General features: G+C 37.6%; 2 protein-coding genes across 5 annotated transcripts; one reads left to right on the forward strand and one right to left on the reverse strand.

Annotated features, from left to right (window-relative positions):
- The first annotated feature begins 174 nt into the window (after nucleotides 1-174).
- Nucleotides 175-9378, forward strand: cry5 (cryptochrome circadian regulator 5). 4 transcript variants are annotated; one of them, XM_052117201.1, is made up of 13 exons: nucleotides 205-305; nucleotides 676-727; nucleotides 1011-1082; nucleotides 1491-1711; nucleotides 1897-2091; nucleotides 2163-2281; nucleotides 5464-5621; nucleotides 6462-6602; nucleotides 7364-7531; nucleotides 7637-7777; nucleotides 8541-8692; nucleotides 8909-9129; nucleotides 9251-9378. In XM_052117201.1, exons 4-13 carry the CDS (start codon nucleotides 1497-1499, stop codon nucleotides 9307-9309), a joined length of 1569 nt encoding a protein of 522 aa, XP_051973161.1. In that variant the 5' UTR covers nucleotides 205-305; nucleotides 676-727; nucleotides 1011-1082; nucleotides 1491-1496; the 3' UTR covers nucleotides 9310-9378. The 4 variants fall into 4 exon arrangements, with proteins under 4 accessions (XP_051973160.1, XP_051973161.1, XP_051973158.1 ...); XM_052117198.1 differs by lacking the exon at nucleotides 1011-1082; XM_052117199.1 differs by lacking the exon at nucleotides 1011-1082 and having other exon boundaries at nucleotides 5467-5621.
- On the reverse strand, nucleotides 9155-16607 carry foxred1 (FAD-dependent oxidoreductase domain containing 1). The gene is made up of 11 exons (XM_052117202.1): nucleotides 16387-16607; nucleotides 15777-15997; nucleotides 15243-15353; nucleotides 14404-14522; nucleotides 13984-14078; nucleotides 13784-13885; nucleotides 13530-13606; nucleotides 11255-11415; nucleotides 10969-11098; nucleotides 10738-10842; nucleotides 9155-10418 (listed from the first exon to the last, which is right to left on the reverse strand). Exons 1-11 carry the CDS (start codon nucleotides 16499-16501, stop codon nucleotides 10164-10166), a joined length of 1491 nt encoding a protein of 496 aa, XP_051973162.1. The 5' UTR covers nucleotides 16502-16607; the 3' UTR covers nucleotides 9155-10163.
- Nucleotides 16608-16936: the final 329 nt, after the last annotated feature.

A 16936-nucleotide genomic window follows, 5' to 3' on the forward strand; every position in this document is an offset into this window, starting at 1 on the left:
GAAACGTCGCCCAGTAAAAAAACTTTTTAAAGAATCCATCATCCAGCAATCACAAACGGCTGTGATTGGTCCATTTTGTCCAGTGCGAAGTAAAGTAACAAATACCATATGACAACAGCGTGAACGGCGTGTGTTTTCTGAAGCGAGCGTGATTGGCCAGAATCGACACGTGCATCTGAATTACACGTTTTGTAACGATTGTACAACGGTTGTTACAAAACCTTTGTAGGCATCGTTATAAAAAACACTAGGAGAACCTCTGTAAGCAGTCTTCTTATCAGTGGATGTTTGGAAATACATAAATAGTAAGTAAATATATAAATTTACAACGCCATATTAATGTATTGTTTATTATTTCTCCAATGCACCTTAATATGACAGCAGTGGCTTTAAATGGAAGTCAGTATACACAAGGAGTAAACACACACAATAAATACAAACATTATTATATATGCTTTGATACTACCCGCAGTATTTTGTTTATATAATTATTGTTTTTTTTTTTTTTTTTTTACTTTTTAGTAGTTATGTCTGCATTTACATCACTTGTTTGTTGCTTAAAGGAATATTCCAGGTTAAATAAAAGTTATGGTCAATCGACAGCATTTATGACATAATACTGATTACCACAAAAATGTATTTTGACTTGCCCCTCCTTTTCTTTAAAAAATAAAGATCCTGGGCTAGTGAGGCACTTACAATGGAAGTGAATGGTGGCCATTGAATGGTAGGCATTAAAATACTCACTATTTCAAAAGTATAGCCACAAGACAAACAATATGTGTTTAACATGATTTTAGTGTGATAAAATAACTAACTAACCTTTTCTGTGTAAAATTATAGCTAATCTTACAACATTTTTCCCATGAAGATGTAATGTCAACAAACCCTAAAATGACTGTAAAATGATGAATTAAACAACTTTACAGCTCAAATAATAAATGATTTTGAACAGAATAATTAATGTAGGTGCTTTTATTAAATTAGAATCTTCACATTTCTGTTTTTAGACCCTCCAAAAAATGGCCAAAAAACAGTTACTTAGAATTTTGCCTACTTCGAGGAGGGATGAGTCATAATTGGTAATCAACATTATGCCACAAATGCTGTCTTTCTTTAACATTATTTGTGGCATTGCAATTCATACAGCAAATGGACTATATATGATATACTAACTGTTGTTTGTACAAAATACATACGATATACAAATAGTGAAACATAATATTTGTTTGTTGTTTTACATTATTTGTTGCATTACAATAAATACAGAACATTTATTATTTATAATATACTAATAGTGCTATGTTTGCTGTATAAATTGTAGTGCAATGGATTAAATAGCAAATAAGAGATTTGTACACTATCACACTTTAACTCATCAGCTGTGTGAAAATGCATATTAAAAAAGCTAATAACCCTTGCAGAAGCCAGTTTAATGCAAAACACATCAAATATTTTTTGTCAACTGTAATATGTTTTTGAAATTTTAGGTGATCATGAGCCAAAACTGCATTCACTGGTTCCGCAAGGGGCTGCGGTTGCATGACAACCCTGCTCTCATTACTGCCCTAAAAGACTGCAGAAACATCTACCCTCTCTTCATACTGGACCCCTGGTACCCCAACAACACTCACATCGGAATTAACCGATGGCGATTTCTGATCGAAGCTCTCAAAGACCTGGACTCCAGTCTGAAGAAACTCAACTCCAGGTAGGAAGAGGAAAAAAAGGGTTATAAGAGGCAACTGATAATTGGTTCCTCAATATTTTAGTATAAAACTTGACCAAAGGTTGACAAATGTGTTTTTCTTATGCAACTACACTTTTTTTGTGTGCTTGTACATGTAATATCTTTAAAACTGATGTCATTATGTTTTGTGTATCTTGTTCTTTTAGGCTCTTTGTTGTCAGAGGGTCACCCACAGAGGTCCTTCCAAAACTCTTAGAGAAATGGAAGATCACACGGTTAACTTTTGAGGTTGATACAGAGCCATACAGTCAAAGCCGAGACAAGGAGGTTATGGAGTTGGCTAAAAAATGTGGTGTGGAAGTTATTTCAAAGATTTCCCACACTCTCTACAATATCGACAGGTAGTCCGTTATAATTTTTTATATTCATATGCTGTGGAAAATGTGTATGACTCATCTGCATTTTCAAATAGGATTATTGAAGAGAACAACGGAAAGCCTCCCTTGACCTACGTTCGCTTCCAGAGTGTGATCAAGGCCATTGGGCCCCCTCAAAAACCTGTTCCTGCCCCAACCAAAGAGGACATGAATGGTATCAAGGAAATCACTAACATCATTTACACTTTCTTAATATTTTTTTTATGTCTTGTTTTCCAGTAAAAAAAAAAGTTAAATATCCTGAAAACAAAATTCAAACACTGCAACAATTTATTATAATTATACTCTGTGCTCTAAATATATAATTTATTGTATTTATATTTTAGTACCATTTTAGTTTTTATATTTGTATTTACATCACATAATATTTGTTTGTTACTGTATATATATATATACAATGGGAGCCAAAAGTTTGGAATAATGTACATATTTTGCTGTTTCGGAAGGAAATTGGTAATTTAATTCACCATAGTGGCATTCAACTGATCACAAAGTATATGTGTCAGGACATTACTGATGTAAAAACAGCTCCATCACTATTTGAAAAATGTCATTTTTGATCAAATCTAGACAGGCCCCATTTCCAGCAGCCATCACTCCAACACCTTATCCTTGAGTAATCATGTAAATGGCTAATTCGGTACAAGAAAATCACTTGCCATTATATCAAACACAATTGAAAGATATTTGGTTTGTTAAATGAAGCTTAACATTGTCTTTGTGTTTGTTTCTGAGTTGACACTTTATGCAATAAACAGGCATGTCTTAAAGTCAATATTAGGTACAAAATTGTAAGGAAAAGAAACTGCTTTCTCTAGATACTCTTCAGTCAATCATTGTTTTGAGGAATGAAGGCTATACAATGCTTGAAATTGCCAAAACACTGAAGATTTCATACAGTCTTCAAAGGCAAAGGACAACTGACTCTAACAAGGACAGAAAGAGATGTGGAAGACCAGATGTACAACTAAACAAGAGGAGAAGTACATCAGAGTCTCTAGTTTTAGAAATAGATGCCTCACATGTCCTCAGCTGACAGCTTCATTGAATTCTACCTGCTCAACACCAGTTTCATGTACAACAGTAAAGAGGAGACTCAGGGGTGCATTTCTTTTGGTAAGAATTGCAAAGATAAAGCCACTTTTGAAACCGAAAAACAGAAAAAGAAATGTGGGCAAAGAAACACACATTGGACAACAGATTGTTATGGATATTAAACTCCTTGAGCATTTGTGGGATCAGCTAGATTGTAAGGTTCGTGAGAAGTGCCCGAACAAGACAGCGTGGGGTGAGAGGATCTGGACAAACTGACAGTTAGAATGCAAAGGATCTGCAAAGCTGTCATTGCTGCACATGGAGGATTTTTGGAGGAGAACTCTTTGAAGTTGTTAAAAAAAAAATCAAATTGTAAAAGTAATGTTTCATGTTATTAATGTCCTGATTATACATTGTGATCAGTTGAATGTCACTTTGGTGTATAAAAGTACCAATTTCTTTCCATAAGAGCAAAATCTGTACATTACTCCAAACTTTTGGCCACCAGTATGTGTGTGTATGTATGTATGTATGTGTGTGTGTGTATGTGTATATATATATATATATATATGTATATATATATATATATATATATATATATATATATATAGCTCTGGAAACAATTAAGGGACCTCTGCAAAATTATCAGTTTATCTGGATTTACTATTTATAGGTATGTGTTGAGTAAAATGTAAATTTTAGTTTTTTTTCGAAGTACTGACAACATAAATATTGTCATTTAGAGTTGTGAAACATTGTCAGAGCAAAAGGAAGCCAGTTTTCTTCCAGAATAACCTTGTATGTTGCTTGATTTATGCGTCTTTCACAAAGACAAATCTGCCGATTCCAGCCTTGTTAAAGCACCCCCAGATCATCACCAATGCAGGAGGAGCACCAGATCAATCTCCAGACCCGAACCCCATTGAAAATCTCTAGAATGTGATCAAGAGGAAGATGGATGGCCACAAGCCATCAAACAAAGCCGAGCTTCTTGAATTGTATTGGGGTGTTTAAAATTGACAATGAACTTGTTTTCTTTGCATTACTCGAGGTCTGAAAACACGGCATCTTTTTTGTTATTTTGACCAGCTGTAATAAAGAAAATAAATGCTCTAAATGTCAATATTTTTATTTGGAATTTGGGAGAAATGTTGTCAGTACTTTATTGAATAAAACAAAAAAAAATTATTTTACTCAAACACATACCAATAAGTACTAAACCCAGAGAAAAGGATACTTTTTCAATGGTATCTTAATTTATTTCCAGAGCTGTAGATATTTATAAATAGATCAGCCACAACATTAAAACCACCTGCCTAATATTGTGTAGGTCCCCCTCGTGCTGCCAAACTGCACCAACCAGCATCTTAGAGCAGCATTCTGAGATTATATTCTTCTCACCACAATTGTACAGAGTGGTTATCTGAGTTACCGTAGACTTTTTCAGTTCAAACCAGTCTGGCCTCTCATTTTGGCACCATTCTGAGTAAATTCTAGAGACTGTTGTGTGTAAAAATATCAGGAGATCAGCAGTTACCGATATACTCAAACCAGCCCAACTGACACCAACAATCAAGCCACGGTCCAAATCACTGATATCAATTTTGTTCCCCAATCTGATGGTTGATGTGAAGATTAACTGAAGCTCCTGACCCATATCTACATGATTTTATGCACTGCTGCCAAACGATTGGCTGATTTAATATATATATATATATATATATATATATATATATATATATATATATATATATATATATTCTTAATTATTATTTTTTGTTTTTCAGTAGTGTGCAAATGTTTTAGGCAACATTTTTTCTTAAGATGGTATTTATATCTGCTACTTTAGTGTGTCAATAGGAAATATACATTTTATACTCCCAAACATTCCTTTTGCATATAGAATAGAATAGAATAGAATAACAGGGAGCCCTGCAACATATGACATGGCCCTCACAGAGCTCCATACTGAACATCGGGTCAGTCTGGGATTACACGAAAAGACAGCCTAAATAGATAGAATAGAAGAACTGAGGTGAATTCTCCAAGAAGCTTGGAACATCCTATCTGCCAACAACCAAGAAAAACTTATGGAAAAAAATAGGTGCTGTTTTGAAGGCAAAAGTGTTCATATTGAAGTGCCTAAAACTTTTGCACAGTACTGTATATGTATATATAATTTTTTATTTTTTTTTTTAAGCATAAATCAAACAACAATTTCTGAAAACTTTTCTTATTATCATACACAACAGTGTTGGACACCATGCCAGATGATAAGTGAAATGATTCATATTTTTCTACTAGGTGTCTCCACTCCATTTTCTAAGAATCATGAAGAGGAGTTTGGGATTCCAACTCTTGAGGACCTTGGGCTGGACACATCATCTTTAGGACCAAATTTGTTTCCAGGCGGCGAGCAGGAAGCTCTACGCAGACTGGATGAGCACATGCAGAGAACGGTACATACCACAACACCTCTCAGTGCCTGAGCTGTTAAAGGGATAGTTCACCCAAAAATGAACCATTTACTCACCCTCATATCATCCTAGATGTGTATGACTTCCTTTCTTCTGCAGAACACAAATTAAGATTTTTAGGATAATATCTCAGCTGTGTAGGTCCATATAATTCAAGTCAACAGGTTCCAAAACATTAAAGCTCAAAAAGCATATAAAGGCAGATTAAAAGTTATCCAGTGGTTAAATCCATGTCTTCTGAAGCGATATGATAGGTGTGGGTGAAAAACATGAATATTTAAATCCTTTTTAACTATAAATATCTACATTTAAACAGCCCTCCTAAGTGCTCTTCTCTCATAAGGTTTCTTAATTTCTTTTTCACATTCTTTGTGCATATCGCCACCTACTGGGCAGGGAGGAGAATTATAGTTAAAAAAAGGACCTAAATATTGATCTGTTTCTCACACACACTTATCATATAGCTTCTGAAGACATGGATTAAACCACTGGAGTCTTATGGGTTATTTTTATGCTGCCTTTTTGTGTTTGTTTGTTTTTTTACCCTGTTGACTTGCATTGTATAGACCTACAGAGCTGTGATATTCCTCTAAAAATCTTAGTTTTTGTTCAGCAGAAGAAAGAAAGTCCTACACACCTTGGATGGCATTTGTGAGTAAATAATGACAGAATTTATATTTTTGGATGGACTATCCTTTTAACAACATACATTTATAAATAGAGAACAGATGGATAGCTAAAGTCTTAAGATGTCAAGATATGAGGTGGTACAATATGTCGCAAATATTTTGACTGGTGAAATTTTATCTTGATGAATTGTAGGAGTGGGTGTGCAGCTTCGAAAAACCCCAGACGTCCCCCAACTCATTGATCCCCAGCACCACCATCCTCAGTCCCTATGTCCGATTTGGTTGCTTGTCTGCCCGCACCTTCTGGTGGAGACTCACAGACGTGTACAGAGGGGTATGTCAGACAATCCCAAAAGTTGCATAAATTCTGTGATGTAAAATGTCACTTTTAAAGGTGCAAACAGTTATTCTAATCCAATACACTTTTTGTCAAATTCTACAAATGCTAGCTGTACATTCTGCGGGTGGGCTGAAAAAAAAATCTAGTATTTTTACACTGCAGTGGCTGGACCGATCTACACAACAGTACTCCTCCAGGGGGTGGTTCTTGCATGTGCACAGGATGGGGGGTGGTGGAAGAGGGAGAGGGAAATAAATTTGAGGAGGAAAGGTAAATCTGGCTGATGCGAACATTCTAAACTCCCAGGAGGACAAATGGCTGAGAAACAGACTGAGAGAAAAATGTTAGACGAATATAAACTAAAAAAGGGTTATAAGTTGAGGGCTAGGAGCCACGTCAACATTGGCAAGTCTTTTCGTTGGTGGAAAGACCACTGAGAGGTAAAAGTCTTGAAGACAGATACAGAAGTTGCTCATTTTCTTCTCGATAGGTGGGTAACATAAATTTTGCTATATATCACAGAACCCATATTTGCTGTTGTTGTGATATTAGATTTAGTAGCAGAAGAGTTTTGAGTGTCTAGAGCTCGGGGGGGAGCTGCCAAAGGAGCACTGAAGGGAGAGGTGTGTTTGTTTCGGCAGTTGAGTTCGAATATCAACAGTGTTTCTCAGGAATCGCTGTGTACACCTTTAACTGCTCTTCTTAACTATAGTTATTATCCAGGTGTTGTACTGAAAGTGTGGTATCTCTTGCAGAAGAAGCATTCTGCACCTCCAGTGTCACTGCATGGACAGCTGCTGTGGAGAGAGTTTTTCTACACCACAGCTGTCGGAATCCCGAACTTTAACAAAATGGAAGGTAATCCTCACTGTGTGCAGGTGGACTGGGACAATAACCCTGAGCACTTAGCTGCATGGAGAGAGGTACAGTTTAATAAATACATTAAAGACCTTTTATTGCCTTTGTTTATATATAATATTAATATCACACTGTTATTTAGCAACTCCTAAAGACAAATGTGTCTTCAGGCTCGTACAGGCTTTCCTTTCATTGATGCCATAATGACACAGTTACAACAGGAGGGCTGGATCCATCACCTGGCCCGGCATGCAGTTGCCTGTTTCCTGACTCGAGGAGACTTGTGGATAAGCTGGGAGGAGGGACAAAAGGTTTGTGCCCAAATGGCCCATTTACCCACAAATCAAAACCGGTTATATTTATTGAAAGAAATACAGGATTATTAGATTACAATGGGCATTTTCAGCACTTACAAAAAGGTACAGTATACAGCCATGTTTTTAGACATTTTACCATGGTAAAATCATGTTTTTTCTGTAAATGTACTATAGTAATACCATGGTATTCTTTGAAGTTCCTTGAGTACCATGTTAAATACCATGGTATATAGGTTAACTAGGTAAAATTATTTATTTTCTCATATTGATTCTCAAATCCCAAGATCAGTTTTTTACTATATGCGCAACTTTCTACAATGCAAGTAAATCACTCACAAATGAAACAACATTTTGCACTATGCAACTAAAATGTCAGTGATAAGCCACTGGCTGGTAAATGTTCAGATTTCACTCACCAGTGATTGAGTAGTATATTGGAGAAATTAAACATCATTCACCGTGTGTTGAGAGTTAAAATTGGATTTGACGCATTCTGCGAGTGTCCAAAGACGTGATCCACACAATCCATTTGTCATTGAAAAATTTGTCTATTAATACCCTGTCTGTTCTTTACAGTCAGCTTGTACAGTCAATCTGAATCAAAGCGCTAGCTTATGGTAATCACTGGTCCATGGTATTCCCATCTGGCATTACTGTTACATGGAACTACATGGAAGTAACTTTTTGTACTTTATTGTACCATAGATCAGAGATATAGTTGGTAACCTGCTATGTTTCTGGCCACTGTCATTTGCAGGTATTTGAAAAGTTACTACTGGATGCTGATTGGTCATTAAATGCAGGAAACTGGCAGTGGCTCTCAGCCAGCGCGTTCTTCCATCAGTACTTCAGGGTCTATTCCCCTATCGCCTTCGGGAAGAAAACCGACAAATATGGGGATTACATCAAGTTAGTGTCTTTTCTATATTCTGTAAGGTGGCATTGGTCTGGTCACTGAAAGGCCGTAGGTTTGAACCCTGCAAGGGGTGATCCACAAACTATTACCATTGTGCCCTTGAAAAAGACTGTCCTTATAAAAGTGTGCTAAAAATCACCTTAGATAAAAACATCTGCTAATTGACTACTTACTAATTGCTAACTCAGCTTGGCTTGTGCGTCTTCTAGGAAATACCTCCCGGTGCTGAAGAAATTTCCTGCTGAGTACATCTATGAACCCTGGAAAGCTCCTCGGAGCATTCAGGAGAAAGCAGGGTGCATTGTGGGAAATGATTATCCTCGACCAATTGTACAGCACGAGGTTATTTATAAAAAGAACATTCTAAGAATGAAAGCAGCATATGCTAAGCGATCTCCAGAAGACCATGTGGACAGAACTGTGAAACATGGTAATTAGGCCACTTCCAATAATGTTGAGAAATCAAAAAGTTTATTGATAGTGTCTTAATCTGAGTTTTTTGACTTGAGTAGACTTTTATAATGATTTCGATTTGTGTTCTTTCTGTCCAGGTGTAAAACGCAAGTCAACGTCTGTCACGGAAATGTTTGCAAAGAAGGCAAAGAGATGAATAATTCTAATTTTTATACTGCGTTACTTATTCGGTCAAATATTATTTGTACTCCTTTTTTAACTTTAGTAAACCATGTTTTAATGTACTGTAGCATGTGTATTTGTGTTAGACGTTTACTGGCATTGCTTAGCTGTGGTGGGATTGCACTAATACATTTGTAAGTGTTATGTCTGCAAAACAAACAAGCAATGTACCACTTTGTGTAGGTTAAATGCATAGCTTGTATGTTTAGTTTTTTCTGATTAATTCTAAAGTATCCCATATATGTAAAAATGCATGCTGCAAATCAACAGCTATTTTTTTTTTTTTTTTTACAATTCATGTGTATTCACATCCATGTTAATAAGCATTTCAAAATATAAGAATAAGAAGATTTCAGATTAAATACTTCACACATACAAAATTCAATCCATGAGATTTGATTACACACCACAATATTTAGGTGTGAAATTTTGAAGTTCATGATTACCTTTGGTACTCATTAGATCTACAGATCTTCTAACATCCTCCTGTTATATGCTGTCATATATTTAAATATATGCATTTCCAAAATAAAAAAAAGTTGCATATGAACTCCAAAAGACCTTGCATCTTATAAGACTTCAAATGTTTACTGTGCATTATGCGTGTTGTCAAACCATAGCAACGTTTCTCACTCTTTCATATCCTAATAATTTCAAGTCTCATAAGGTTTGCTAACCAAACTGATCTCATTCTTCGAAAAATGGATTCCAGTTTCAGAGATCTGTCTGAACTATACAGACAAGGTCGTTATCTTGGTGATCACGGCAAATGCTGCCCTGCCTAATGAGGGTACAGACAAACAATTATCTTCGCAAGTGTTTCTCTCCTCACACGATGTTTCGTTCCAGAATGGGTTCCTGCAGGAGGATCCGTTTAAGGTCAAAGGCACTGAGGTCGATGGTCTTGTAGCACCCGTCGATAATCAGCTCAGCCACGGCACGGCCGACCGCAGGGGACTGCTGTAGACCGTGACCACTGAAGCCTGTGGCAAAGTACATGTTGGTCACCATAGGGTGCTGTCCTATAATGCCATTCTGGTCGAGGGTATTGTAGTCGTAAAATCCAGCCCAAGCGCTTGAAACCTGACAAAGATAGAGTATAAAAGTGAGAAAAGGCAGAACCAAAAGCTGGGTTTATTGAAATCAGTTGAATGGCTGAAATGATTCACACTTTACAGCAAAAACCTCATTAGGAGATAGGAGCAAGCTCTTAGGGATAGAAGTACAGTGGAAAGATGTGGTAAAAAATGCATGACATATATCGATTCCTCACAGCCTTTTTTTTTTTTTTTTTTCATGTCAAATCAAATATGGTGTCGACTTCCAGATCAGTAAAGAAAGCAATTTCTACCAACTCGCCCTTTTGCTGAAACTGAATTACTGTCTTTGGTGTAATTCTCACCTTCAGACTCTCAAATGCAGGAAGACGGTGGGCCAAATGTGGCCAGACTTTCTCCTGAAAGAACTCATGGTCCACATCAAGGTTATTGATATCTGGTTCTTCTGTCTGCAAAAGATGAAAAGGAATATATGCATTAAAAACATATATATATATATTTTTTTTTTTTTAAATTAAACTCAGCTTGAGGTCAAGACTTAATTTTGATATCAGCCCCTAAAAAATGGCCCATACCTCCTCTGGCGACATTCCTGTGATGTAATTTCCTCCCAGTCCCTCTCGTCTGCAATAAACCCCTGAATAGTCAATCAGAAATGGAGTATCTAACCCTGGGCCATCAGGACAATGCACCACATAAACAAATCTGCAAGAGACACCCATTGTAAAAATAAAAATTCACAAATAAGTGTCATTTCAAAATATTTGGCAATGTTCATTCAGCTGCTAAGGAGGTATGAAAAACTGCAAATTAATATTACTGCTTTACAAGATAAAGTTCCAAGGTGTGTCTAATCATAACCTCTTTCTGGGTTCGACAGGTAATGGAATTCCAGATATACTTTCTTTCGGGCCTAATCCTATGCCCAGCATGGCAGCGATCTTTCCTGAATTTGCACCTGCTGCATTCACCACAACTGCACACTCCACGGGCTGGTACTCCAAACTGTTGGGTATCCGTACCTAACACAAGATTAATTTGATTAATAATCATAATATATATTAATAATGATACTTATGCAGTTAATTGAACAGTTCACCCCAAAAATTATTTTTTCATTTACTCACCATCCCAGATGTGTATGACGTTCTTTATTCTGCAGAACACAAATATTTTAAGAAGAATATTTCAGCTCTGCAGGTCCATACAATGCAAGTGAATGGTGACCAAAACTTTGAAGCTCTAAAAAGCACAAAGTCAGCATAAATGTAATCCACATGACTTCAGTGGTTTAATCCAGGTCTTCTGAAGCAATCCAAAATCAGTTTTGGGTAAGAACATCCTACAGGGTATATGCAGGAATCTTGAAGTTAATTTTAATACCTTTTCAAGACTTTTTCAAGAACTTCTCAATATTTTTTAATACCTCACCGCCACTTCAAGCTGTAACCATTTACATCTGTGATACTTTTAACTTAACAGTTTTAGTTTGTGATAAAGACTATAGACCACTCTGATACAAAAAAAAATCAAATAGGCTGGGATAGTAAATCAAAGCAAAGTTTATTAAAAAACAAAAAAACTTTGCTCCACCCTCAACAACAATCATGCTGACATGTGCCTCAGTTCTTCTGATTTTGTTCCCAGCAGCTTCTCAGTTTGGACCAATTCATTCCGTTTTTCTTTACTACATCTTCTGAGGATGTTGGACTTTGTGATCAGTTGTGCCATTAATGTCCCAGATTTCCTCTCTGCCGTTTGAGTTCAGTGAATGGTGTTTCTCCGTTGTGTGGAGACACCACAACACCTCAGCACGCAGTGTTGCTGTGCCGCCCAGAGCCACTCTGATGTCGGCTGCAGAAGATGAGGAAGCAGAGACAGCCCGGGTCGTAGCTGTAGCTTCAGGTGCGACTGCCAGTGGTGTAACGATGTTGGCACTAGGTTGTGGTGGTGCAACGCGATTACCACAGAAGCTAGCGATGGAGAGCTGCCGCTCTCGGCGGCTAGCAGCGGCTTTGTGGCTAGCACAACACATGTGGGACTTTAACGAGTTAATGCCCATTGACACAATACTTATTTTTTCTTGCATAATGTACAATATGCCTCCCTGACATTCCCCTCGACTGGCTGCAGCCACTCTTTGAAGTCCGGCATTTCCATCCAGGACGCTGCAAATTTGCACTTCCCCATTCTGTTCATGAGTTCACCAACCTTCTCTTAAAACATTTCTGTGCGTTGTAATACGCACTGGGAACGCCAGAGCGTACATTGTGCTTTTGAACTTCCGCCCGCCTGCCCGCTCTGGTGCTCTCAGAGGCAATTTACGAACACACCCACAATAGCCTAGTTTTTTATGTACCTGTTCGTTTTTTTAATAAAAATGACTAAATTCACACACTTTTACTATGTTTTTGGGACTCAAACTGTTGGACAGATAATTCAGAAAAAATACTTTCAAAATTTAAGACTTTATAAAGCCGTGATAAGACTTTTTAATACTTTTTAAGGGTCTTAATTTTCCCAATATTGATTTATCACCTTTTAATACTTTTCAAGACCCCGCGGATACCCTGTCCTAAAATATAACTCCTTTTCACAATAAATCTTGATATCTGCAGTCTTGATGATCATAATTTCAAGCGCGGTTACACTTCCTAGCACCATCTAGCGCTCTGCGCATGCATCAAACACTAGGAAGTGTAATAGAGATTGAAATCATGATGCTGCATAAACAATGCAATGGCAAGATGTTTTGGTCTATACTCAAAATCCATTAGTTCGCTTCTGAAGATATGGATTAAACCACTGGAGTTTTTGGAGCTTGAATGTTTTGGTCACCATTCACTTGCATTGTATGGACCAACAGAGCTGAAATATTCTTCTAAATATCTTAATTTGTGTTCTGCAGAAGAAGGAAAGTCATACACATCTGGGATGGCATGAGGGTGAGTAAATGATGAGAGAATTTTCATTTTTGAGTGAACTATCCCTTTAAACTCTACAGCAAGAAATCTCAGGACTATAAAAACAATGTGTTGTGTAGCGTGTCCTAAATAAATCTTATATTAATGCAGAGGTATTGTTTGAACAACATGTCTCAAATTTTGTGCAGAGAATAAAAGGCATATGTACTTACATTAACATATTTTATCCTATTGACATTAAAAAAGTCTCCATCAAAAGTTTCTGCCATCTGTGTGGAACATCTAAATCCTGAAATCATATTCAAGCAAAACAACAGGAGTCATAAAGGTGAGAACGTTTGCGCATATAAAAACTCCAGTCACACCAACACATAAACATTAGTTAAAACAGTACCAATTGCAGTTAAAGTCCACTGCTGTAGTACAATTTGACAAACTTTAACATATGTTAGTTGTAAATGCAGACCTGTGACCTCTCCAAAGCACTGATGCACGCCCATAGACACAGCCTTACGTCTGAGTGCATTCAGGAGAGACCAGGGATCAAACCAGCCCTCGTTCTCTAGTCCTTAGTGAGGGATAAATACATCACTCAGTAATCAAGACAAAGCATGAGATGTAGCAACAATATAAGACATGCTGATGCATAGAAAACTGAATAACAACCAAGAGAGGCCAAAGCAACACCGTCTGTGTTCATCCAAGGGAATCGCTCCTTCAGTTGTGTTGGTGACAGGAGGGTGACCTTAGCACCAGCATTTCTCCAAATCAAATCAGGAATACGAAGAAATAAAAAAACATGTTTTATTAATCTTTAACTTTTTTATCGTGAGTGTTTAGCAACTGAATGAAAAAGTTGAGTTTGCACACTGGCAATCAGTGCCAGTTTGATTTCCCTGCCATAGACTTCACATAATACTGTTTGCTATATGGAAATCTGCATTTATAATTGAGTTCAGTCTATGATCAGGCAAATTTAGGGTCTAATAATCCACCTTTTCTTGTGTTGCATGGTTTTAAAAGAAATAATACAAAGAGACAGAGGTGTAATGTGAGATAGAGTGCTGTGATTTATCACATTTTCACCTTTGAGTGCTGTAGTTTTCTTCCATGATATGAGCTGCTTTCTCACTGGCGAGGAAGAGATATCCTGAGTGATTAAACTGTAGATCTACAGGGTCTTCATTTATCACTCCAAGATGATCCTGTGGCATTGCAATAGAAAAGAACATTTACAAATATCCTTTTCACTATTAAACCATAACCCACTCCAAATTATTACAACTAAGTAATAAACACAGTTACAAACTAATTCTTAATTCTAATTGTATATATAGTTTACAGAAATGTGTTAATTCAGCCCCACACTTGGATTAAGAATTTAGGATTGGGGAGCCTGGGTAGTTCAGCGAGCATTGATGCAGACTACCACCCCTTGAGTCGCGAGTTCGAATCCAGGGTGTGCTGAGTGACTCCAGTCAGGTCTCCTAAGCAACCGAATTGGCCCGGTTGCTAGGGAGGGTAGAGTCACATAGGGTAACCTCCTCGTGGTCGTGATTAGTGGTTCTAGCTCTCAATGGGGTGCATGGTAAATTGTGCGTGGATCGCAGAGAGTAGCATGAGTCTCCACATACTGTGAGTCTCTGCGGTGTCATGCACAATGAGCCACGTGATAAGATGCGTGGATTGACTGTCTCAGAATCGGAGGCAACTGAGACTGGTCCTTCACCACCCAGATTGAGGTGAGTAACCGAACCACCAGGAGAACCTACTAAGTAGTGGGAATTGGGCATTCCAAATTGAGAGAAAAGGGGATAAAAGAAAAAAGAAGAATTTAGGATTTGCTATATAGCATAGTGCTTTTTTGCTTTTATCGGTTATAAAGCCAGTCAGACATAAATAATATGAAATATAGGTGATACTACATTAATGTTCTTCATGAAATCAGCTGAAGCCAATGACAGCAGGATGTTTTCTTTTAAGGAGAACTGCTGTCGAATTCCACCACATGACAGCACAGTTGATGCCTGAGAATACTGCAAAAAGAGAAAAAAATTGTTTTCTTTCTGTGAATATGTTTATATATACATATGAAGGTAATGATTTTACCTTCTCAAACGTTTAATCCTAATATCATGACAGTATAAATGCAAATTACAGCATTTATACAGTACATGTAAAAAAATAAATAAAATAAAAACATGGTCAAAAACACCATGTTAGTACCATAATACTTTCTGGAACTTTCTTGTTTGTGATGCTTAATTCTAAAATATTAATTGTAGAGCTTTCCAATGTCAAAGGCTGTATGTCAAAATCCAGCAAGCTGCTTACCTAGAAAGCTGCTGCCTTGGAATGCATCTAAAGATACCCCCAAAAAATTGCACTTGCCAGGGGTGTTCCAAAATGCTGTCTAGGTAGGCAGCTCAATAGCCACCAAGTGTCCATTTTAAACTCACAGTCGGGTCTTTCTCCACCACCAGTATTCTTAGAGCATCTCGCACTGTCTCCTTCCTCTTCAGCCAGTACGCAATGGACCAGCCCACGACCCCACCTCCAACTATTACCACATCAGCCCTCTCTGGGGGCAGCCCGGGGTTCAGCTCGAACGGGCTCCAGTCACTGCCGGGCATCGCTGCAGCCGCTTTCTCACGGAAAGCCCGAAACTGAGCCTCCAAATCTGTGTGGCAAAACAAGAATCATACTATGATGAGGGCTTAACTCATTAATATGAATTACCACGTTCGTTTTCAATGCTGAAAATTAGGCGGTTGCAAGTGGGCGTTAATCAGCTGGCCAATGGACGAATCATACTGCGAGGAAGGCTTGGCTCATGAATATTAAGTCTGATGCGTGGTAGGCCGCTCCAGAACGCTAATAAGAACGTCACCATGACAAAATAAATATTCATGTGAGCACCCTTTTCCATAGTAGGATTGGGAAAATCCGGATCCAGAGACTCTTGCCAGTCTCATATATATATATATATATATATACACATAAAGAGTTTAATGTCTTACACATTGATATACGCAGTAAATACGAGTGTTTAATGTATATTCAGATCACCTTTAAAGAAGTCCTTCTCTGCTCCTCTGCTACTGCTGCTTTTAAGACTCCGGCAGGGCGCATTCAGCGCTCTGAAAGCAGAGACGGAGGCGAACAACTTGCGCCACGCTGCCATTGCTCTCAGACCTTCAAGCAGGCAGTGTGCAATAACACTGCAATCACCTTTCCACTCTGACACTCCGCTTAGAGCGAGGAGTAAACTCTCATGGCCAAGTGTGCAATCTGCGCATGCTCACAATGACGTCACAGCACGACCGACTTGAGGTCTTATTAGTGGACAGTAGGGGGCAACGAGAACCTGCAAATAAGCTTGTGATATTTCTCAACGTTCAAATACTTGTTTTGTACATTGATGTTTTGCTTCGTTTTTGCCTGTTACATAAACTGAAAATAATGGGAAATTCAGTGAGATATAATTTATTAACTATTATAGGATTTTAAATATTCTAAATAGAAAAGATCTAAATCAAATAGCTCTAACATCTAATTCGGCTTAGCTGACACAACTATAGAGTGGAGTTTTGATCTTTTGGTCTTAGTCTTGAGACTT

Source organism: Xyrauchen texanus, chromosome 44 (genome assembly GCF_025860055.1).
Source record: "Xyrauchen texanus isolate HMW12.3.18 chromosome 44, RBS_HiC_50CHRs, whole genome shotgun sequence".
NCBI lineage: Eukaryota > Metazoa > Chordata > Actinopteri > Cypriniformes > Catostomidae > Xyrauchen > Xyrauchen texanus.